Genomic DNA, 22,500 nt, shown 5'->3' on the forward strand with positions numbered 1-22,500 from the left:
TACCGATGCTTTTTTTCTCCTAAGACAGGAAAAATGGTTGTTTCCCGTCATGTAACGTTTGATGAGAATCATTTGGACTTTGCCACTTTAACCTCATCTACTACAGCGTCTTCTCCTAGTAAACCATGGTGTACTCCACCTGAGGAACCTTCAGATACGTCAAATGGAACTGGAACTCCAACAAGTCCAACTCACTCTATTGGCACAAGTGCTGAACAAAATAATCAAGATGAAAATGAAGTCACTGACCTCTCTCAAATTCAACATACTCCAGCTGTGCCATCAACCAACCCAAACCTGTCTCAGTTATCAGATTCTTCCAATGAAAGTGCTAGTTTGCCAAATACTTATCATCAAGGTGGTGATCAGGTTGAACCTGCAGAACAAGGTAATGCTCCACGACGATCCTCCCGCAGTGTTCAACCAAGGCGATACTTTCCTATAGAAAATTGTGCACTCCAAGGGAGCACCATAACAGAGCAATCCTCCACCAAAGCACAAGGTACAGAATCTGTCTTACACTCTGTTTTTCTTTCTACCAGCTCTCAAGATTCAGAACCAACATCTTTTCGTGAAGCTGCTAGTGACCCTAACTAAGTGGGTTGAAGCAATGAATGCAGAGATTCACGCTCTCCTTCAACATCACACATGGGAAATAGTGCCAAGACCTACAAAGAAAAATTTGATTGGAAGTAAGTGGCTTTCTAAAATCAAGTATAAACCGGATGGCACAATTGAAAGATTGAAAGCGAGACTAGTAGCGAAAGGCTATAATCAACAATATGGATTAGACTATGAAGAAACCTTCAGTTCAGTTGTGAAGGTCGGAACTGTAAGATTAGCATTAGCTATTGCAAACTGCTATGGTTGGAAGCTTCATCAACTATATGTCAAAAATGCATTTTTGCATGGAGACCTACAAAAGTATATATGGAGCAACCACCAGGATATCATGTCTTAGATGATTCTAAATGGGTTTGAAAATGGAGAAAGGAAATCCATGGGTTAAAGCAAGCCCCACGAGCCTGGTTTGAAAGCCTCGGCAAAACTCTTCTTTCTAATGGTTACAGTCGAAGCAAGTCAGACAACTCACTGTTTTTCAAGAGAGAAGGTGTGAAACTAATTATGGGACTTCTTTTTTATGTTGATGACATAATAGTTACAGGAAATGCAGAAGACGAAATTGATCAGCTAAAACTCATACTTGGTCATCAATTTTCCATGAAAGACCTGGGTTAACTAAAGTCTTTTTTGGGCATACAGGTTGAGCGCTCATCTAGTGGAATGAAGATCACTCAGAAGAAAGATGCTCTTGATCTTCTAAAAAGATTTGGTTTGAATGACTGCAAACCGGCACCTACCCCTATGGTTCTTGGACAGCAATTCTCACAAAAAGAGAGTAACCCTGTCAAACATCCAGAGAAGTCAAGAAGTCTTGTGGGAGCACTTCAATATCTCACTCACTTTTACACGCCCAGATAAACCATTTTCTGTAAACCAAGTATGTCAATTCATGCATGATCCTCGTGAGTTACATCTTCAAGCTGCCAAGAGAATCCTTCGTTATGTGAAAGGAAGATTAGCAGATGGGCTTTTATTCCCTACTGTCAAAAGGCAACCTAATCGAGTTGCTTACTCAGATGCTGACTGGGGCGGAGATCCTGATTCAAAGAGATCAATTTCAGGTTTTTGTGTCTTCTTTGCTGTCTTATGCTTATGTTGGCATATTCTAATAGGAATTAGCCATATCGGAAATAGCCGGCAAAGTCAGCATCTTACCCGGCAAGCTCCGCATCTAGGATTCTGTAATCACACCCGGCGAAAGGCGATTCTTAATAGCCTAAGGTGCGTAGCGGTCTCCCACGGGACGGTAACTACCTCTAAGACGAGTGAAGAAAGAAGGGGGGAGAATTTCTTTTAACATCTTTATCCCAGAATTCATCATCTGCAAGCAATCCACTTCCGTAAGAGCGTTGACTTCAGCTTCTTTTTGGCTACCCTTTAACTGACTCAACCTATTGCGGCTAATAGATATCTGCTTGCTTCTTGCTTACTTGCAACCTTTAGTTGATCTCCACCTTCAAGCTTTAGTACAAGCAACTCTTTCAAAAAGGGGAATTCCGGTCCCTCCCTATCCGAGATGTGCTCTTGAAAGATCTCCCTCGACAGCGCAGTTAGGTCTTAGAGAAGGAACTGATTTACCTAAGTAAGTAGCCAACTTCCGATAATCATTCCTTGCTTTGCGCTAGATTCAGTATGGTGATACACATTTTTGAAATAACAAGGGAAAATAGCTCTTCTTAAGAGAATAGAATGGATGCTTTTGGGAGTTATCTTTCCCTCTAACCTGTCACTCGAAATGAAATAATAGAAGACAAAGCTACGCATTCACTCGTAGCACTCGTTAGGCCTCCCAAACAAATGAAAATGCCGACATGGAGCCATGCGCATGATTCAAAGAGTCACTAGAGGCGAAACTTAGTAAGAATACCCGGTAATGTCACGAATGGATGAAGCAAGCACTTTTAGATGGTATCGATCAGAGCCAATCAACCCTGTTCTTTCCTGATTATCGTCACAACAATGCCACTAGCCGAAATCGAATCCGTCAAGTAAGAGATAAGCCAGAGATCCAGATCATTTTAATACGTCACCGGTCCGAGATGGGCCTCATTGCGAAAAAGAGGATGTTCTTTCTATCACTAGGAGTAGTAGCGCTAGCGGCGCAGAAGGAGAAAGTAGCTAAGCGCTATGAAGCTATCTAGATAGTTTCCAGCTGAGGGAAATGGGCTTCGACCACTATTCTTCTTCTCCCCGAGGGTTGCTTGCTTCCATTCAGGTAGCTATTGCTGAGAAATGGCCGAAAAAAGGAAAGTCTTATTCCACTCGCTTTCTCTCTTTCTGTATCGGATTTTCAGCTTTCAAGCGCTACGCCCCTTTTTTCTTATTCTTTTTCCGTCTCTGAAGTGAGTGAAGTCAAGAAAGCGTCAGCAAATCGGACATAAGCAATACACGTAAATCCCCGTCCTTTAGAAAGACGATAGCGATTCCCTTCCAGTGTTTTAATTAAGAGTTCAAAGAGACTAATTCATGCTAAAAACTGATTAATCGCGGACACCCTATAGCTATTGCAGTTAATCCATATCTGGAATTAGGTCAGACGAAGGGAGGAGTTATAAGACTAACCTATAAGAAGAAATGGTAGGAATACCCGGAGCGTAGCTCTCTCGGAACTTACCTCAGCGACTTGAAGCATTGCTTCCTATCGGCTTCGAGCCGAAAGAGAGTGAGATGGAACCCTGAAGAGATCTAGCGTTACGCAATCTTTCTAAGAAAGTCATTTCAGTCATCGATTGCCTGCTATTCCCACTTCCTGACGTGAGGAGTGAAAGGCTGGAAAGCAGTTCTTCTCCTAGGTTGACTCATGAGTTAGTGTGCAAGACCAATTGCTAGGCTTTCCTCTTTCTTAGATGTTCTAACAGTGGGATTTTCGCTTTGGTGGTAAATCCACCAAAGAACCATCCTTAGATCCCTAGTTTTAGAGCGGATTCTCCTTCTTTCTTTCCCGTTCCTGAAATCACAGAAGATGAATGCCAGGAGTCCATTAGGGGATTGGGCATCTTCTTCTTGTTCCCTCGGATGATGAAGGAAGAACTAGAACAAGAGAAGAGCCACCTTATTCCATTGACTTCAGGATTGTTTTGTTTACATCTTCTCTAATCAAAAGAAAAGCTCTTTGGATACTACAGAGCTTATTTCCGTGATTTCTTCAAATGTTGGAATAGATCTCAGAGTAAAGAATTCTGCAATGCAAAGAACGATTTTTGATGAGCTAAAGCTCTATGTTACCCTTGTTCGAATTCGAAAGTAAAACTCGAACTCAAAGGAAAGTACTTTCGGAGAGCTACTTTCGTAAATGTGTACCTTGTTCTACAGATAAATAAATGGAACTAAAAAAACATCCATTTCAAAATGACTTACTTAACGAATATAATCGTTGAACGCTTTAGAGTGTAGTGGATAATTTTGAAAGGGGCAGAAGCGCCGATTCGGTATAAACTGGTCGAGACTTAACAGGACCGCGGGACGCAGGTCAAATCGGCACAAGAACCTGCTGGTATAGGAACAGTATACCTTAGGGAGACTAAACCAATTCCACTCCGAACGTCGAGATCTAGATTCGCATTGAAAGGAATTTGCTGAGAACGTGGTAGTGGCAATCATCTGGTGCGGAAGCTAGGAATCGGGAAATTCACCCGCAAGGGGTCGAGCTCTCCGTTTGGAGACAGAACAACGTTAGAAGTTCTTAGGCGTATGAAAGCTAGCGCTTTGGGGGAAATACCGATTTCTTTTTCAATAACATAGAATAAACAAACTTGCTTGGCAGACTGGAAGATAAAGGCAAGCAGCAAGATAGAGTGCCTTAACCTGCTCGCTGTGGACATAAGGATTGACGTGTGCCGAGACAGCTGTCCCGCGAATTCCTTAATCCGCAAAGGCTAATGCCATAAGACGAGCAGGACTAAAGAAAGAGAAGATCGGCAACAGCAGATAAGACCACTTATTCCTTGGGCTTAAGTTAAGGTTTCCTAAAAGAGCTTATTCTCGGCATCCCATCTCAGAAGGCTACGCACCTTGCCTAGCCACAACATCTTTCGCATCGAGAAAGAGTAAGAATCAATCTCCTCGCTGATTAACCTAAACAATCGCTATTCTTTTTAAACGAAAAAAATCAGCAACAGTCGTGAAAAGCAAAGACCTCCTTAGAGCTAGATTCAACTTCCTCCGAGCTTGACCGAGGAAAGATAATCGAAGAAAGTGTGAAAAGCAATGTGGCATTTGAATATAACTTCTTTTCTTGGCCTGGCCCCTCTATTTAGCTTTCCCATCTCACAAGGCAAGTCTATTCAATTTGGTAAGAAGATGCTTACTTTACCGTGTAAAGAGTAGTGACAGGAAAGCTTTTAGCTTCCTTTGTTCTACCCTTCGTGCGTGACCCGGAGCAGGTGGATTGACTATGAATCTAACTCTTCTTTATGTTTATGCAGTGACAGAGGCAACATCTCTATCTGAGATACCCGCGAGAGTGACTCCTTTCCTTAAGGCATGCCCCTAATCAACTTCCTATTGCAAATGCCAAAGCACGAAGAACGGGTATGCCATTAACACCAGATACGGGAACAGCTGATTTAAGTGCATCTTTCTTATATTATAAAATTAATGCTTCTCCCCTTGAAAAGAGGGGTCATTCAAAAAAAGAAAAGCACGAGGAAAGATTGCACGCACAGATTACCTTCGCTCCTTTCCTGCCTTCCGGCTTAGACTGATTTCTTTTTTTTATGCGAAGAATTCCATCTTACCTTACTCTTAGTCTTCCTTATAAAATGAAGGATTTTTCCAAAGGGGAAGACGAAATGAAAACGGAACTTTTTAGCTCCTTTGAAAGTTCCCGAACCGTATAGGAGCCTTGGTGGGACACTGAATGACTTTACTGTGACCAGACCTGGGATCTCTTTTTCAGTGAGTAGACTTTTTGAGTTTATAAGCAATCATTTCCATCTCTACCTATTTCTTCCCCCTGTCGACACTATCCCCTCAAATGTTCCCTCAATCTTGTTGCCAAACCACTTCTGCCTTCTTGTTTGCCATAGGAAATTTGCTAGCCTTGACAGACTGAAGAAATTGGGGGTGTTTCAAGTCTCAGATTGCTCTCTTTATGCTATTGAGGAGGACACTATGGACTTCTGTTTTTGTGTCCATTTTCCGGCTATGTCTGGCATCCAATTTTAGCTCTGTGCAAGATATATAGGGGAAGTTACTTACTCTTGGAGACAGGAATAGCATTGGCTCTGTTAGACTATTACGGCTGACAACTTCTATGTTTGGATCATCAAGCTTGCACTATCCGCTTCTGTATATTTTATAAGGCAGGAGAGAAATCAGAGATGCTTTCAGCATCCGCTTATAGAGAAATAAAAGAAGTTTTAGTTCATGAGGTCATTGAAGCTGTCAGGTGTAAAGCTGCTTGTTGGAGGAAGATTCCTAATCAACAGATCCATTGGGAAATCCGCATCAATTAGGGGTTTCCACAAAAGAATTTATTACTAGACTCTAAGCTCTTTTGCTTGCTGGGGGGTAAGGTCTCCAGTCAACTATTTGAGGGAATGCCTTCTTTCTAGTTGTTCTGTTCTATCTATTAGGGGTGAAAAAAAGGGGATTTATTAAGAACTTGATCGTACATACAATATCTTGATATCCTTATTTGTCTGCTGGTTGGTTCTATAAAAGGCAAAAACAAAAGGAACAAAAGCGAGTCCCCTCCCGCTTCTTATCTTGATGTTCGATCTTTTCATATAATTGAAAGTCGAGATTACCTGTGTTAGTCATATGGCAAACTAGTCGGTAGGGTGTATGCGGGATTAAGCTGAATGCCATATGTAAAAAGTCCTGTATTGGTAAGAGATGGGAGAACTACGGCTCCGTATTCGTAGTTAGTACCATTGAGATCATACAACGGGAAAGATAGAAAGAGGGAAGATCATTCCATCTTAAGTCGGACTCGGGAAGGAGACACAGGCCACGAGAAGGGGGCTATCGCTTTCTAAAGGTCTACAAAACCGCAGACTCACTTCTTACTTCCCAAAACGGTGAAGAGGATCATGAAATCGGTGAGTTATGGGCCACAGGAACTAGCAGGTAGCATAGATACTGTAGAGAGCTCCCTGTATGTACTTTACAGGTGGATACAATCCATGTGTGGCTGTGTTCTCCACATTAAGAGTAAGAGTAGGGGAATGCGTGAACAGAAACAAGGGCTCCATACGGCATAACAAAGATTGGTTTGTTGGGCTTTTTCTTTCGATTGGGTTTAGCTTCAGTTAAGCTCGTACAATCCAAAATTCTGGTATGAATTTGGTAGTCATCTCGATCTCTTCTCTGTTTATCTCTTTTTTAATTGAATGAATGGATCGGTGAATATTAATATATATAATGATAAAGAAAGAATCCATCTCTACTCTACGCAGAAAGATCGTAGCTAGGATGACAGCGCTATCCCACTGATTGATTGAGCCGTATGACAATAAAAGTCTTTTCTTTAGTGAGTGACTTGGCTGTCAAGATCATATCGTGAGCAAGTAGGAAGCGAGTTTAAGTGAAGAAAGTGTTAGAATGAGGAAGTCAAGCATCGAATTCAATGTGTTAAGCATATAGTGGAAGTAGCATGATTGGAGCTTCTTAGCGCTTAGGCTACTACCTATAAGCTTCAACCTCCTCTTACTTATTGAGAGATGACCTGGACCAGAAAGCTTTAATGGCGGGGGCAGAAAGGGAAGCAGGTACGAATAGAAGAAGGCCTAGAATAGCCAAGCAAAAGGGGTCCTTTTAAGTGGTCCAATCAGTCTAATGCGTAATGTCCGGTCTCGGAAGTCTTTTAGTAATCCATAGATTAGGAACCGAGTGGGGAAGTGAGCTCTACTCGAAACTCTAAAGGCTGCTCTGCCACCTAGGGGATAGGATACCTTTTCCTTTTCGTCCGATTCGAGAGCTGGATCTTCTCGAAGACCGGCTTACTAAGCTTTTTCAGCAGGACAAAAAAGGCCTTTGGTTTGAATGTTTGAATCGACTTCTTTTCTTATTTTATTCCTGATCTAAAGTAAAGGCGGAATTCGCTTTTTTAGAGGTCTCCTGCGCAGGCATAGGCATAGCATAGACTTTCTTTGAACATGGAAAAAAAGCTAGCCCGAAAGCTGCTTACCCAGACTTCCCTTAGCGATTTGACTGAAAGCTTGACGATGGGGCTGACTCTCGAAGGGGTGGCGAAGAAGGCTCAATTGCTGGGCTCTCGAGACAGTTTCCCCGTACCCAAGATTCCAAGGCCATGACCAAAAGCGGTAGAATAATTCAAAGCGCGAAAGAGGAAATATAAAAAAGGCCTAGCGTTGAGGCCGTCTGGCTTCTTTGTAAATAAGTTCGAATTCAAAGAAAGTCACGTTTCGGGCTAGCCTATGCTTACGCCTTTTCGTCTTCGTCCTGTAAGCCAGAATCTCATCTTCCGTTTTGGCTCTTGAGCAGGGGGTTCAGGGGGCTGCAAAAGCAAAAGAGGATTATAAGACGACTAAGGTAAGTAAGATCCCGTCCTCAAGATTCTATTCTGATGTTACGAGAAATCCCTCTACCCTATTGGTTAATCCCGAAGGAAGCTTCCCTGGTAGAGCTGCTATAAGATAAGCTCTTTTTCCATTTAGTTTAGAGAGAGTAGCTTTACACGGTCTGGGTCTTCAGGGTCTGCTATTCCTTTCCTCTAATGACTAAATGTCAAACCTACCGAAATGGCTCTTTAAAGAAAGGCTTTATTCACAGGAAACTTTGGAGAGGGTCGACCAGTCCATTTATCATCCCACCACTCACCCAAGCAAGCTCAGGAGTTCAGGTGCTACAGATTAGCTGCTTGAAGCCCGATCGTCAGTCACTTCCACCGAAGAGATATTGTTTTTGTCCTTCTCGGGTTCCAGTCCAACCTTCTGCTGCTGCCCCCGGCCTCTACTTAATTTAAGACTTTCTGGCCCAGGCCATCTCTCAGGCTTACAGTTGTAAATCCGAGTTCTCGTTACTACCGAATCCGTAGAAAACTTTCAAATGAGAAAAGAAGACGAAAGGTACGGCGGAGTTGGATCAACTTCTTAGTCTTGGGGCTTGTCAGATTATCCTTTTCGATAGTTGCTTCAAGGTAAAAATGCGCATTTGAGGCCCTTTTTTACAGGGGTTCGGTTCCTCTTCCGGGTTCGGTTATGGACGCGAGGCTAGGTCCTTTTTTACTATGTTTTCGGGTTTGAAAGGCCTTCCCCGAACGTTGAAAATGATTCAACTGAAGCTCCTAAGTACGGTCCGATAGCCACTATAGCCACTAAAAGGGTCATATCCTGTTGAAGAGGAAGTGAAAGGAGCGAGACCTTGCGGAGTAGGTACGGAAGGGGAGGCCTCTGAAGAGGTAGTGAAAACCCTTTATTTCAGCGAGGCAAGAGAGGATCTTTCTTTTAGGACCACATACCCTAATTGAGACCCCGAGGGAAGTAAGGAAGCGAAAGCTGGATCGACTCTAAAGTAGAGTAGCTGTACTTGCCTTTTTCTTAGAGTGGATTGAGGAAGAAGTGGAACTCCGATGAAAACGTAGTCTTGCTGCATCCCCTGAAGGAGCAGGGGCTAACTTATCCTTAAAATAAGCTGGATCCTCTGGAGTTAGATCGGCTGGAGTAGCTACTTACCTTACTGGTGCCCGAAGAAGTCTGTTGGTACAGATGTCATATGAGATGTGAAAGCGATTTCCGACTTAAAGACTACTAGTTTACTAAGAACTAGAGCCGACTGTAACATCCGACCAGAGAGGGCAGTCAGTGCTGGGAATGCAAAGAATGGAATGTCTGTTCTATAACAAGAAGGTTGCTTGATTTGATTATTCTTTTTCAAGAGCAAGGCATAAGGACTCTGTAAATCGCGAGAATGCATATTCTGATGCTTGCACGGGTGATAGCTCATCTGCTTCCTTAAAAGTGAGTTTCACAGAGGGGAGGTTAGCGAGATCCCTTATCTGAGAAAAGGATTAGAAAGCCTAGCAATAAGGATGCCTCTCGAAGGCTTGGCCCGTATTACATTAGTGGGACTACGGCTGGCTCTTTCTCCTCAATCGGAGGGAACGGCATTCTGAACATCTTTCGAAACCTTTCTTTCACAGGTGGCAGAATTCGAGACTATATAACCTTGCCAACTAAAGCGGCCTACTCTATCGCAGTAAGGGCTTAAGCGATCGAAGTGACCTAACCTGGCTCCATCTAGAAGGGCCGGCCCTCGGTCATCTATGTCGTCTTTGGAACTCCTAAAAGAGTTTACGGGCCTAGCTCAACGAAAAGGCAAGTCCTTCGGTTCCAGGTTCGAGTGATGGTTCACTAGTAAGAGATCAACGAAAAGCAAGCCTTCTTCCCAGTTTGGACTAAAATAAAGTAGTTTAAAACCGAGACCCAAGGAGTGTACTTTACTTAATGAAGTATACTTCACGAGGGGCCCTTGAGTAAGGGAGGGGTCGGTATACTATTATAAGTATTTTCTCTTTCACGGCAGGGATAGCACAAATGAGTAATGGAAGATCCATGTCCCCACCCTAGCTAGAAGAAAGAAAGGGTATGCCTGCGCGTAGAAGACCTAAAAAGCCTAAGCCTAATTCGGATCAGCCTATGAAAAGTAGTTCCCCGTGGAAAACGAGAGAGCTATTGATGGAAGAGGAATCACCGGGTTGTTCGGTTCAATGGTTGGGAAGCTAAGCTCCTTAGAAAGGATTGACCGAGAAAAGGTCTTTCTTTCATGGACTAGATCCCAGCAGACAGCGATCTTCTTACTGAGATACCAAGGTTTCACGAATCAGATGGGGAATCACCCACACGAGGACCATAAGACGCATTATAACGCTCTACAGAGCCCGAAAGACTGATTCCGGAGTTCGGGATCAGATCAGATTCCGAATCGGAGAATAGGAACAAGAGGAACGAAGTAGCTCGCCTAAAAGGAGAGGAACGACTTCAACAAGAGGAGCTACTCTTAACTTCGATAAAGAAAGAGCTTTATAAAGAGAGTTGCTTACTACGAAAAGCAAGATGCCTGCCCCACTAGTCTGATTTTTTTGATCACTAGTCCTTACTCTCAGTTACTGATTAAAGAACGAATACCGAGACAGCCCTTCCCTTGCCGGTCTACTGCCTGATGGCTTTACATCGCTAAGGAATCCGTAATTGACAGCAAGAGCTAAGAATCAATAAAAGGAAAATACCAATTCGATTCGAAATGTTCGCTCCTGTGGGAGTCGAACCCACCACATAGGCTTTTTCCTTGTTCTACCGAGATGAACTAAAGAGCGGTAACCCTTAAATCTTTGAAAGCATCTCTGAGCTCGGTCAAAGAAAAATACAATTCGAAATGCTCCATTTTGTAAGAGCTTATGTATCTTTCTTTTTCCGGTTACGGTAAATCACCAAAGAGCGAACCAAGGCTCTACTGCTAACCAGTCTTCTTTTCCGACTCCTTCCCCCGAAACCACCAGCTATCCTGACCTAATTCATGCGCCTACTTAACCAAGTGAAGCGGGCCCACTGAGAAGAGACCCTCCCCCCCGCTCTCTACCCGTTTACGATGTGGGCACGGTTATTATCTACTATAATATGATTATTTTACGATTATCGTCTCGGCTGTGTTTCTTTCTCGAAGAGTTCCCGGCCAAAATGGGCCAGTTTGTTAAGTTTAAGAATGTTTTTTTTTTGGGGGGTCGGGCCTGTCCCTTGCTAAAATCCCCAGTGGATCTGGAGTCTCCTTGAGGTCTGGGATTCGTTCCTTCGTTGGGCTGGAACCGCTGTTCCCGGCTTCCGATGATTGTTAAAAAGACGAGTAAGAACTGTCCTTTTCGGAAATTAGAGCTTCGGAATTCGAGTCAGACCCCGAAGGAATCATATTGAAATAAAACAATTCCGTTGGTAACGAAGTATCCATAAGAGTGACAATGACTAAAGACATCAAGTTATTGAATCCTAGTTTTTGTAGATAGAAAGAGAAGGCCCATTTAAAGACTTTTTATCCGATGGATATAAAAAAGTCGAAAACTCCAAGTAGATCCCCAAAAACGTGTAAAAACGGAACATAGTAGTAGAAATAAGCATGAATAAAGAATAGATTCTTCGTATTTGATTTATTTTTCTCTTTGCTATCATTCCAAGCCCGTACCTTAGCTGTTCCTTAGCTTTCGAAGAAGGTAAGCTGTCCAGTATTCCAATCCGGTTAGGTTAGCATTCCAAGTCAGTTGAACTCCTTTTTGGTTGAGATTCAGACTCAGGGAAGATGACTCAGGCCCGATCGAGATTATCTTCTTTCCTGTTTTTCACCATCCCCCGAAACTCTTAGAAAAGTGCAATACTTTCTCTGTGGTCGAAGTGGTTCATGTCCGGTCCGTAATCCATTAGCAGTCCATCCCAAAAGGGTAGAATTCCTCTCCTTTTAGGCGAGCTACTTCGTTCCTCTCAAACCTTTCACTTTTTGTTTTTGTCTGTTAGAAAACTGCGCTTTCTATCCTTATCTTATTAGCCGTAAGGGGAGCCCTATTCTATGGAACAAACCCAATATCCTGCGTATCATTCTCTTCTTCTTACTTCTGTTCTTTATGCACCGCTATTAGCCCTCGCAACATTCGCTGCCAACGACCGTGAGGGTTACGGTTAAGGCTATGGCTGCGATCCATGTTCATAGCACTGGCTGAGTTTCCACAGCGCTTGGCTGTTCCACTGGATATGGAAAGGTCAGTTTTCTAGGAAGCTGAAAGCAACCTCCAGTTCTGCTAACTCCTCAAAGACAATGTATCGAGGTTCTAACACCCCACTTACTTTTTCGTCCTCAAAAAATCTTGCTGACTTGGTCTCAGCAATCCTGATCGGGAGCGATGGGCAATCAAACAACTATCCCTTATACCTCTCGGAGTATCCGATGAAGTATCCACTAAGGTAAGGGTCCTAGGGTCCAACTTCTTCTCTTGTGGGTTATACACCCACCCTGGCCTCTGCCTGACAACCCCAAGTATGGAAATGCGCTAAACTGGCTTTCCTTCCTGTCCATAGTTGGGTGTTTTAGGAACTGCCTTCGAAGGAACGGAAGCCAGTTTAGTATGTAAATAGCAGTCTTTCTTTAAGGCCTCCCTTCAGAGAAAGAGAGGAAGTTGTGAATTGCTCACCATATGTCAATGAGAGTGCCATTTCTCCTATCAGCAACGCCATTCTGGCTAGCCATACCCGGAATAGAATATAGCGCCACTATGCCACATCCTTCGAGGAATCTCGCAAACAGCCCAGGCATTCTGCCTGCCTCAGTGTGCCTGCCAAAGTACTCGTCACCCCGATCAGACCTGACCACTTTGATCCTCTGTATCTAAAAAAGGTTTTCTACCTCTGCCTTGCAGACCTTAAAGGCAGTTAATGCTTCTTCTTTCTCATGAAGCAGGTAGACATTACCATACCTAGAGTGGTCATCTGTAAATGTGAAAAAGTACTTTTCTCGACCTATATAAGGCGGAAACGGACCACAGACATCTGTATGGAGCAGTTCCCATGTCTTTATACTATTTCTAGATCCTTTCCAGGAGGTTTTGGTCTGCTTTCCCTTGATGCAGTTCACGCAGCACACTCCAAAGTCAGAGTTAAATCAAGAATACTTTGTACTCCTTATCCTACTAATCTCCTCTCCGGATTTTATTCTTGGAGATGTGCCCCAACCTCCTGTGCAAGGGCATGAATGCATTTTTCTTAACCATCCCACCTTTCGTTCCAACATGAACATGACCATAAGAGACATCACCATGCAGAATAATAAGGGACTGTTGAAAGGAATAATAATAGAACTTCAAACGAGATAAACAACCATCTGCCCAGAACCAGGACTCAAATGGTTAAAATCTCTTTGGCGAAAACGTTGACATCGGATTGTGGTGGACTTGAGTTTGCGAATCAATTTCGCATTCACGACAGTTTTCAACAACAAAGGTATTGAAAATGATTCGGTACACTCGATTCAGCGTGGCTCTTATGCCTGTGTTGAAATCAATTGGATGTTCTTCCCTTCAAGTCTCTTTGAGGCTTAAAGAAGCTGGCTACAGTCCGTATTCGTCTTTGGCTAAGGATTTCCATCCTCAATATAACCGACACTGGTATAGGCACGTTTTGGTGGCTTTCTCGCCTGGTGGAATCATACCACTACTCTTTCCTATCTGCTTAGGTTTTCCAGATGGGTTAGTAGTTAATTGCTATCACCTTGGTATGGTGCGGTATTTTCTTTTGGAGTCGTGTCGTCCAGACGACAAGTATTTGTTGTCTGCGCGGGATGATTTGGAGCGTAAGCTCACTGAAGAAGGGGACTTCCACGTGGAGAAAGTCATGCTCAGATATTGAGTGGAATCTCTCGTACGATATGTCCGGTGGTATTAGGCCCTGTTGTGACTTCACTTGACCTTTGGAACAACTATTAGATCCACCTGCGGTTTGTCTACGTCCTGATCGGAAAGACCAGTGTTTTAAGTTTAACAAAGAAATAGGGTCTGATGTTCAGATGTTATGACTTAATCCGTCAGCGTCGCTGTCCGCTACCTTTAATGGGCAGCGCTGTGCGTTGAAGTTGTGCAATCTCGTCTTTGGTAAAGGGCCAACTCTTGGTTGGAGTTGGTTTAACGGACCGAAGAGTGCCACTACGAGTTGTTTCATTATGTAAATACCGAAAATAACTTGTCGTGGGAGCAGCCAAAAAAGAAGAGATGAACAAAAAATAAATCAATATCGTAAGTAATTTCAATTAGGTCGTACCTTATTATATTCCCCTTTTCTTTAGTCGGGAATAGCGGTCCGGTAAGATGAACATCGCCAATGCTGTATTCCCAGTCTGTTTTCTCTGTTAACAAGAGGCTTCCTTGGTTGTTGAACAATAAGAAATTCCCCTATTCCACTCAAAAAATGAGAGGAGAATACAAATCGTGCTATAAGGAACGAAGCATGTTGCCCCTTTTTTATAGGTTCACATCAGGAAAACCCGAACTAGGACTCCCTCTGACTAGTGCATTACAACAAGAAGAACTGCAAGGCCAAGGCAATCATTGATATGCCACCACCCTACTACTCGAAAGCCGACCTCTTTGGCTCGGCTTTACTGAAGAAGAAGGGGCGGAGTCTCAACTACCACACTACTATATACCACTAGCACTCCACGAGTGGATTAGTTGAGTGACTAGACTGAGACTCTCTTTGATATCAATCACTAAACTAAAGAAAGTATGAAAAATCATAAGAGAAGGAAGGTCCACAGAACAGAAGGTTGGGAAGTAGTACGCCCGGTTCACCAGGTTCTACCACTGCAGGGCCCAATCATAGTCAAAAGAAGAGTTTGATCCTGGCTCAGAAGGAACGCTAGCTATATGCTTAACACATGCAAGTCGTATGAAAGAGCCCTACCGCACCGGAGGTTTCCCGCCCGGATGATGCATGTGATGTCAAAGAGGGGTTTTTTAACAATGACCACTACGAACGAAGGACCAACGACGGTGAAGGAAAAGAAGGAGTAGGAGTAGGAGCGAATTCGGACGGAATCGAATGATTTCGAGATCGAGAATGAGACAAAGGGGAGCACTTAGACAATTCACTTTGAGTACAGGGAAGTCTGCTGGTAGGAATTCTTCAGGGCGTATTACGGTTTTTCACCGAGGGGGTGGATCGAAGCGATTGCAGCGAAGAATTGATCTGAAACGAAGCACTTCGTCTATGGGCATTGTAGAAAGGATAGAATATGAGCCTAATCGTTCTTCTCGGATCGCTCCAGTACGATGGATTGAGGGGGTCAGCCCGAGGAAATTGAACACGATAGAGGAGTTCGCTCCGCCGCCTAAGATCCTCGAACCTACCACGACCACCATCCGCGGCCTATTTTCGTTCTCTTCCCTGCCCGGAAAGGATGATAAAATAAAGGTAGCTCTCTGTCTTTGCTTTTTAAATCTTTCACGCTATTGTTGATAAGTCAAGGCCTTGGGGCCTGGGCCTTGACTTGGTGCCCCCTATGCTTTCCATTTGTGGACTTGATGGATTTTATCCTTTCAACCATGGATGGACTTCCTCTTTCCTTCGGAGGAAATGGGAGTGGTGGTACTAGCTCATCGAAGGGGTTAGATTTTGATCTCAATTTGCCCCCTCAAACAGATTCGAAGGGGTTAGATTTTGATCTCAATTTACCCCCTCAAACAGATTCGAAGGGGTTAGATTTTGATCTCAATTTACCCCCTCAAACAGATCCGGAACCCGCGCCCCCTGAACCATCCTCGGAGGAGGAAGAAAGTCGAAGGGAACGGGAGCTTCGGGCCTCAAAAGAATATAAAGCTGTCGAAAGGCACAACGAGAAGCGTGACAGAGGCATCAAAGAGATCGGCCAACGAGCGAAGGAAATCGCTCAGGAGAGGGGATTTAGCCCCGGCAAATGCGATGCGGTGGAAGACGCCGCAAACTATGTGGCCTTGCAGGCCGAAGACTTAGAAGAAAAGAAACAGCTCCCCTTTCTTAAGAGGACAAAAGGGAGCCTAAATAACTGGAACAGTTACACCTGGCGTGAGATCTTAGATCATGTCAAAAAATGGCGACCAGGAGACTAACTATATTCTAGTGCTTTGAGGACCCAGAAAAGGGGAAGGACCTTGCACACCCCACAAAGGAAAGGGCTCGTCGAAGGAGATGCATTTCAGGTACTGGTAGTACTGGACAAGCTCTCAGGGAATAATCTCTTTCTTATTTCTGCCTTTCTTTCCCATGACGACTAGGAACAGGCAAATCAAAAATTTCACTTCGAATTTCGGACCTCAACATCCTGCTGCTCATGGTGTTTCACGATCAGTATTGGAAATGAACGGAGAAGTGGTGGAACGTGCGGAACCACATATTGGATTACTCCAGTGCGGCACGAAGCCGCTGACGCCGAGTCGGCTCCTATGCCGCTAGCTATGCCCTGCTTGGTCCCCCGGCACGGTGAAGGTTCCGTAGCGCGTCATGAGCACCGGGCTAAGTGGCGGTTGAGCAACTCAAGGGAACCGCCCTACCTTACTACAACATAGGGACAGAAGGGAGAAGGTTGTGAAGGTGGCCTCGTTATCCACACCTCCGGTCGGATGAATGGAGGACCGACCCGGGTTTTCATGAGCGTTGGCGGGTCCTGGAGTGCCTGTCAAGGGCGCTAGCGCATACCCCGGGGTGATCATCACCACCTGCACCTCACATCTCGGCACAGTGGAACGTGTAACCCGCCTGCTGTCCCATTCAACTACATTTGTTCCTGTAATCCATATCCTAACAAAACGCAGCAGCGAGGGACAATCCGCCCATACAGCTAGCGGGGAGGATGGCACTACTGGCAAAGACCGTCTGGCGAAAAGGCCGCAGGCGCGAAGCGTGGTAGGCCTGCGCCGGGAGAGCATAGCATAGGGAGGAAAGGGAGCCCGGACGGTGGAATAGCCAGGGGAGGCCGGGTCATTTGACGGAAATGGAAGGCTTTTACCCCTCAACGAGAAAGAAGGCCCTATGGAGTAAAGGGAAATGCATGAATTCTTGGAAAAAGAGGGAGCGAGCCTATATAAAAAATGGTTGAAAGCAAGCCAATTCAATGAATAGATAGAGTCAACGGTACGACAGACAGCGCTGCCTACACGCGAATTAGCTTCCGAGGTCGAGCAGTCTCAATTTCACTACCGGATTTTCGAATGAATGCTGGGCTGGGCCACCTCGAATGGCGTGAGCCGCATGCGGGGAGACCCGCACGTACGGTTTTTAGGGGGATCTGGTCGAAAGACCGGCCGGCGCCCACCCGACTAGAGGGACTGAGAAATTAATAGAGTACAAAACTTATCTTCAAGCTTTACCTTATTCTGATCGTTTAGAGGGCGATCGCGGAGTCACTGAATGAAGTCCTCCGTTTCTTTCGGAGGTGCTGACCTGCAGCGAGGCAGAGATGACTAAGTGACATATGGAATATGGCGACGACAACAGCATGTCGTAGAAGGAGATAACAGGTGGAGCCAACGACCCACTAAGACTAACGTATCTACAACTACATCCCCGAGCGGCAGTCAAACGGAGGCGTGAATGCAAGATGCCAGCGGAATGATCGGCCGGACAGAGGCTAGGGCTGCTTCCTTCCCACCGCGTCCTTCCTTGTGTGTCGGAGATATAAAGCGAGTGCACCGGAAAAGAAGGGGAACTGCGTCGATCTATTCTATGGCGAAGCATCCGAAGCATAACTGCACACTCACACGATCTTTGCCGAGAGATAGGAGCATTCGGTGGAACCGGTGAACTACACTTGCTTCTGGATAGATGTGTGGGACAGAGGGCTCGTGGTACCTTCTGCCCACCCTTCCTCCTCTGCTTTGAGAACCGTGTGAACGGAGAGTGGGCAGAAGGGAAGGAGGTCCTCATACGGAGTCGCTCGCACACTGACTTGAGCAGTGCGGGAGACTGGGGAATGGCTCGAGTAAACTCCCCTGGGCCGGAAAAATAACAGACGAAGCTTTACAAGGATAGGGCTTTTATTTGATTGGTCTTGATTTTTTCTTACTGATAGGAAAGGACGGCGCCTGGGTATGTTATATAAAGGGAAGGCAGAGGTAGTACTTCGAATGGCGAAGAGAGGCGGCTCGGCAGGTAAGGAATGGGAAATCGTCAAGGATGACTTCTTTGTTGGCGAAACGAAGGTCGCGCTAGCGCCAGTGATTCTCTGAGCCGGTCTGGATTTCCAACGCCTCGGGAAACTGGTCGAGATAGATGACAGCACCTTTTTCCTCTCTTCCTTACCGGGAGGGCTATCTTCTCTTATGGCCTTCACCTCCCGCCCGGCCAGGAAATAGAACCCAGCCCCCTTCTGATCCATTCATTTCTGAAAGCAGGCGCTCTCAAGAGCCCTTCTATTGCATAACCTACAAAAGCTATAAGCAAGGTACCAAAGTGGTTGCGGGAACGATACGCTTTGGTTACCGGCGAACGCTTCGAAAGGCGACCCGCTTTCAATACTAGTTCTTACCTTACGAAGCCATTTTTCCAATATCATTAAATAGCATGGCCTGGGGCTAAGGTAACTCAAGTGGGAGAGCCGTGTTATGGGTGACCTTATTGCACGGTTCAGAGAGCACTTGTGTATGTGATGCAAGTGAACGTGTACGAAAAAGCTGTCGTAAAGTTTCGTTGTTCGTTCCGTCGTCGACCCTATCTATGTTTCTACGATGGCCCAAGAACACGCTCATTCTTCAGCCGTAGAGAAACTTTTGAATTGCGAGGTACCATTACGAGCTCAATATATACGAGTGTTATTCCGTGAAATAACTCGAATTTCAAATCATTCACTTGCTTTAACTACTCATGCTATGGATGTGGGAGCATCAACTCCGTTCCTGTGGGCTTTTGAGGAGCGGGAGAAATTGTTGGAATTCTATGAAAGAGTCTCGGGAGCCAGGATGCATGCCAGTTTCATACGACCAGGTGGAGTGGCACAAGATCTGCCTCTTGGCTTATGTCGAGATATTGATTCCTCCACACAACAATTTTCTTCTCGTATCGACGAATTAGAAGAGATGTCAACCGGCAACCGTATCTGGAAACAACGATTAGTGGATATTGGTACTGTCACTGCACAGCAAGCAAAGGATTGGGGATTCAGTGGTGTAATGTTAAGAGGTCGTGCGACATGAAGACATTGATAGCAATATGGGGGAAGTTCCCATCAGGCAACAAAGGTTCCGCCTGACCCTACTTAAGCATGCATATTATGTCAGTGAAGACTTGGTTTGAAGCCTTGGAGCTTACGTTAAAAGAGCAAAAGGCCCGGGGCTAGGGTGAGCTGAGGGGGGACAGCGTAAGTGAGCGAATGTGTGTAAGCCCAGTCAAACATGACTGTTCTAGGAGGGGCGGGCCACCCACCTTCGAATGATGTTGGTCCTACGGACCGTGAACAGATTCGCCTATGGCCTCTGGGCATGTCGGAACCGCATGAGTTCACCGGGGTGGAGCACGGTCCGCCAAAATCGGCATAGGTTAGGTGCTATTGATGGAACATGGTAAGCCTATCTTTCTCCATATGGAAGTGCCGCGGGCACATAGAGATGTGGGTAGAGGAAGCCTCAAAAAGCGAAGGCCGAGCTGTAGGTCACGTGACCTGCACCGAGTTGGTGGCTGACTGGGCTTTTTCCTTGATCAAAGCAGATCAGCTCGCCTTCTTCTTATCCAAAAGTCAGTCGAATCGGGCGGCCCCCTGCCCCCTATTCCAACTGTTTAGGAGCGGGATCCGCCCAAGAACGACCAGTCTTGTGGTGGTACGGAAGGCACGGACTCCGCGAACGTCCCGCGCCCCTTTACGGAAAGAAAGTCTCAACCAGAACCACATTCCTTTTGCGTGCGGATGTAGCTAAGTGTCTGACTCTATTGGTCAAAGTTTCCTGCTGTTGGGGCCGGTGCTCGTTTGCGCGCGCGTGAACCAACCCAACAAAAGGAAAGGATGCCTCTCGGGGCATCTGAGAATGATTCGAGCTGTATGAAGGGAAACTCTCACGTACAGTTTGTTTTTTTTTTGGGGGGAGGAGGCCCGACAGGGTCCCCCCACTGACTTGGCCCCGGCCTAAGTGAAAGTGAAGTGGTGGGCCTACCCATCCCAACCAGGGGTATGCTGGGATTCGCGAAGAGCAGCACCTTACGATGTTCATGACCAATTGGATCCTGACGTACCAGTAGGTACCAGAGGAGATCGCTATGATCGTTACTGTATCCGTATTGAAGAGATGCGACAAAGTGTTCGGATCATTGTGCAATGTCTTAATAAAATGCCTAGTGGGATGATCAAAGCCGATGATCGTAAGCTATGTCCTCCATCACGATGTCGAATGAAACTATCCATGGAATCGTGCGCCGTGTGAAACGTAGATTCTCGCCGTTCTTAACCGAGACTCAGGTTAAGCTCCGTCTCGGAACCTTGTGGGGTTAGGAGTAAAGCATCCCGAGGTTGGCGCATCTCGTTGGGCGTGGAGAAGCATTGGGAACCCCAATTTCTTTCTTCGGAGCCGTTTCTTTTCCCGTCCCCCCGCCCCGGCATAGCGCTTCGCTCCCGGTTCGTCGGAAGAATCAACTGACTTCTCCCTTATTCATTGATCTGGGGGAAAAGAAATCATCTACCAGTTGGGAAGCTAGACATCAAGTAAGTGGCTTGATGAGGATAACTAAGCTGACACGCCGGAGTTGGCTGCTGGCACAACAGGGTGGTGCCTTACCGCACCGCAGGCGAACGCGCGGTAGCGTTCGTGGTGGTGCTTCAGGATTCCAATGTACTGCGTCCAAGATCAGAACGAGCTTGCCGGTGGACCACTGCCGTCCCATTCTTGAGTGAGCTGGAGCGCAGCCATCTTATCCACTGAACTAGCTAGAAGCTATCGCTTCGGGTCGAAGCACTAAAAGAAAAGGCCCGGGAAACGCGGCGGCATAGGAAGCACGGGACCCCCTACTAGTAAAGGGAAAACGGAAGTGCGCTCCTTCGCACCAGCGGAAAAGGCCCTTTCCCCTTTCTCTAATAATAAGGTAAGCTTCATAGCTCCAACCTATACTAAGGACTTTGGTTGCCCTTAGTATAGGTTGGCTTTCTGGATACGGGATCCTCGTAGTAGGCTGGACCAACATCCAGCCGAGAGAGGGCAGCCTTTAGAAGCAACAGGTTGGGAAACCAAGAGAACGCTTCGCGTTTTCTTATCTTCTTCCCGCCCTAGGAGCAGGAGTAGCACAAAAAGAGGGATTAGATTGACCCAATGAGAAACCACTAACACCTTCCTCGTTGGGGCTCCGGGCACTGGGAAAAGAAACGGCTCTAGCGACGGGAAAGCGGCCACTAGTTACAAAGCTCAAGGTATCGAGAGGGCTATCACAGTCAGGTGCGAAGCAATTACCCCCTATTTGTAAAGTACCCCTCTTCATATTTAGGGGGTTGAGGCGAAAAATGGCTTGATGAACCCTTCCCTTCGCCACGCACCGGCCCCATTCACTTGCTTATCGTGGAGGCTGTAAGTATACAGTCCCCCACAACTATTCATAGTATAGTGGGGTTGAAACACGAGAGTGCCCCCCATTCTTTCAAGTAGGCCACCTTTTCCGGAATGCAGTCCGGGATAACCGTGACCGTGTATATATATATAGATATATATATTTTCGAAACTGTCATTTCGAAATGTCCGCTTCAACCGCTGTTTCACCTCCCAAAAGCAAAGTTGGCTTGACAAGCGCAGCGCAGATGAGAGGAAGCGGGAGCAAGAAAACAAAAAATATCTTTCTTTTCCTTCTACTTAAGGGGCAAAGCAAAGAGAAGCGCTTTTTCTACTGAGAAAGCGAACGGTCAGCGCAAAGGTTCAAGACTTAACCGAGCGTTAGCGAAGCTAGATTCTCATAGCGAGGCGCTTCGAGTTAGCGAAGCGCTGTAGTAGCGCCGAAGCTCTATGTGCTATAATGCTGAGCCAAGGACGCTCCGCCTTATCTATAGAAGCAGTCAACTGAGTTCTGAACGAATTAGCTCCTTGGTAATGGCTAAATCTATAGATAGAAAGCCCTATGATGGGAAACTACCACGTTAGGTCTGGAGAGAGATGGGACCGGTTATATAATAATAGATAGGAGGAGGAGATGCAAGCTTTTTCTTTCAATAGCCGGTCAAATGACTACAGGATCATCGGTCTACTCTACCTCAATTCACCATTTCGAACTTTATACAGAAGGTTTTTCCGTACCAGCTCCTTCTACCTATACTGCAGTTGAAGCACCTAAAGGAGAATTTGGTGTCTTTCTGGTCAGTAATGGAAGCAATCGTCCCTACCGTCGTAAAATAAGAGCACCTGGCTCTGCCCATTCACAAGGACTCGATTCTATGTCCAAACATCACATG

The 22,500-nt window shown here is 45.6% G+C and overlaps 3 protein-coding genes across 4 annotated transcripts in view; 2 read left to right on the plus strand and 1 right to left on the minus strand.

Moving 5' to 3' along the window:
• Nucleotides 1-15,520: 15,520 nt before the first annotated feature.
• LOC125313447 lies at nt 15,521-16,321 on the plus strand. 2 transcript variants are annotated; one of them, XM_048273186.1, is made up of 2 exons: nt 15,521-15,755; nt 15,846-16,321. In XM_048273186.1, exons 1-2 carry the CDS (start codon nt 15,638-15,640, stop codon nt 16,199-16,201), a joined length of 474 nt encoding a protein of 157 aa, XP_048129143.1. In that variant the 5' UTR covers nt 15,521-15,637; the 3' UTR covers nt 16,202-16,321. The 2 variants fall into 2 exon arrangements, with proteins under 2 accessions (XP_048129143.1, XP_048129141.1); XM_048273184.1 differs by having other exon boundaries at nt 15,521-15,743; nt 15,834-16,321.
• Nucleotides 16,322-17,414: 1,093 nt separating this feature from the next.
• Nucleotides 17,415-22,500, plus strand: part of LOC125313446 (NADH dehydrogenase [ubiquinone] iron-sulfur protein 2-like) — a 5,201-nt gene continuing 115 nt past the window's right edge. The window contains exons 1-4 of the mRNA XM_048273183.1: nt 17,415-17,477; nt 18,802-19,267; nt 20,240-20,483; nt 22,301-22,500. The exon at nt 22,301-22,500 is cut by the window's right edge and continues 115 nt beyond it. Coding sequence (XP_048129140.1) covers nt 18,815-19,267; nt 20,240-20,483; nt 22,301-22,500 — 897 coding nt within the window. The 5' untranslated portion in view covers nt 17,415-17,477; nt 18,802-18,814. The remainder of the gene's footprint in view (nt 17,478-18,801; nt 19,268-20,239; nt 20,484-22,300) is intronic.
• Nucleotides 17,460-18,835, minus strand: LOC125313448. Its single transcript, XM_048273187.1, is given in 4 exon segments — nt 17,460-17,810; nt 17,813-17,972; nt 18,365-18,518; nt 18,700-18,835. Coding segments are annotated over 4 exon segments (801 nt in total).

This window comes from Rhodamnia argentea, unplaced genomic scaffold (genome assembly GCF_020921035.1).
Source record: "Rhodamnia argentea isolate NSW1041297 unplaced genomic scaffold, ASM2092103v1 Rarg_v2.32, whole genome shotgun sequence".
Lineage (NCBI taxonomy): Eukaryota > Viridiplantae > Streptophyta > Magnoliopsida > Myrtales > Myrtaceae > Rhodamnia > Rhodamnia argentea.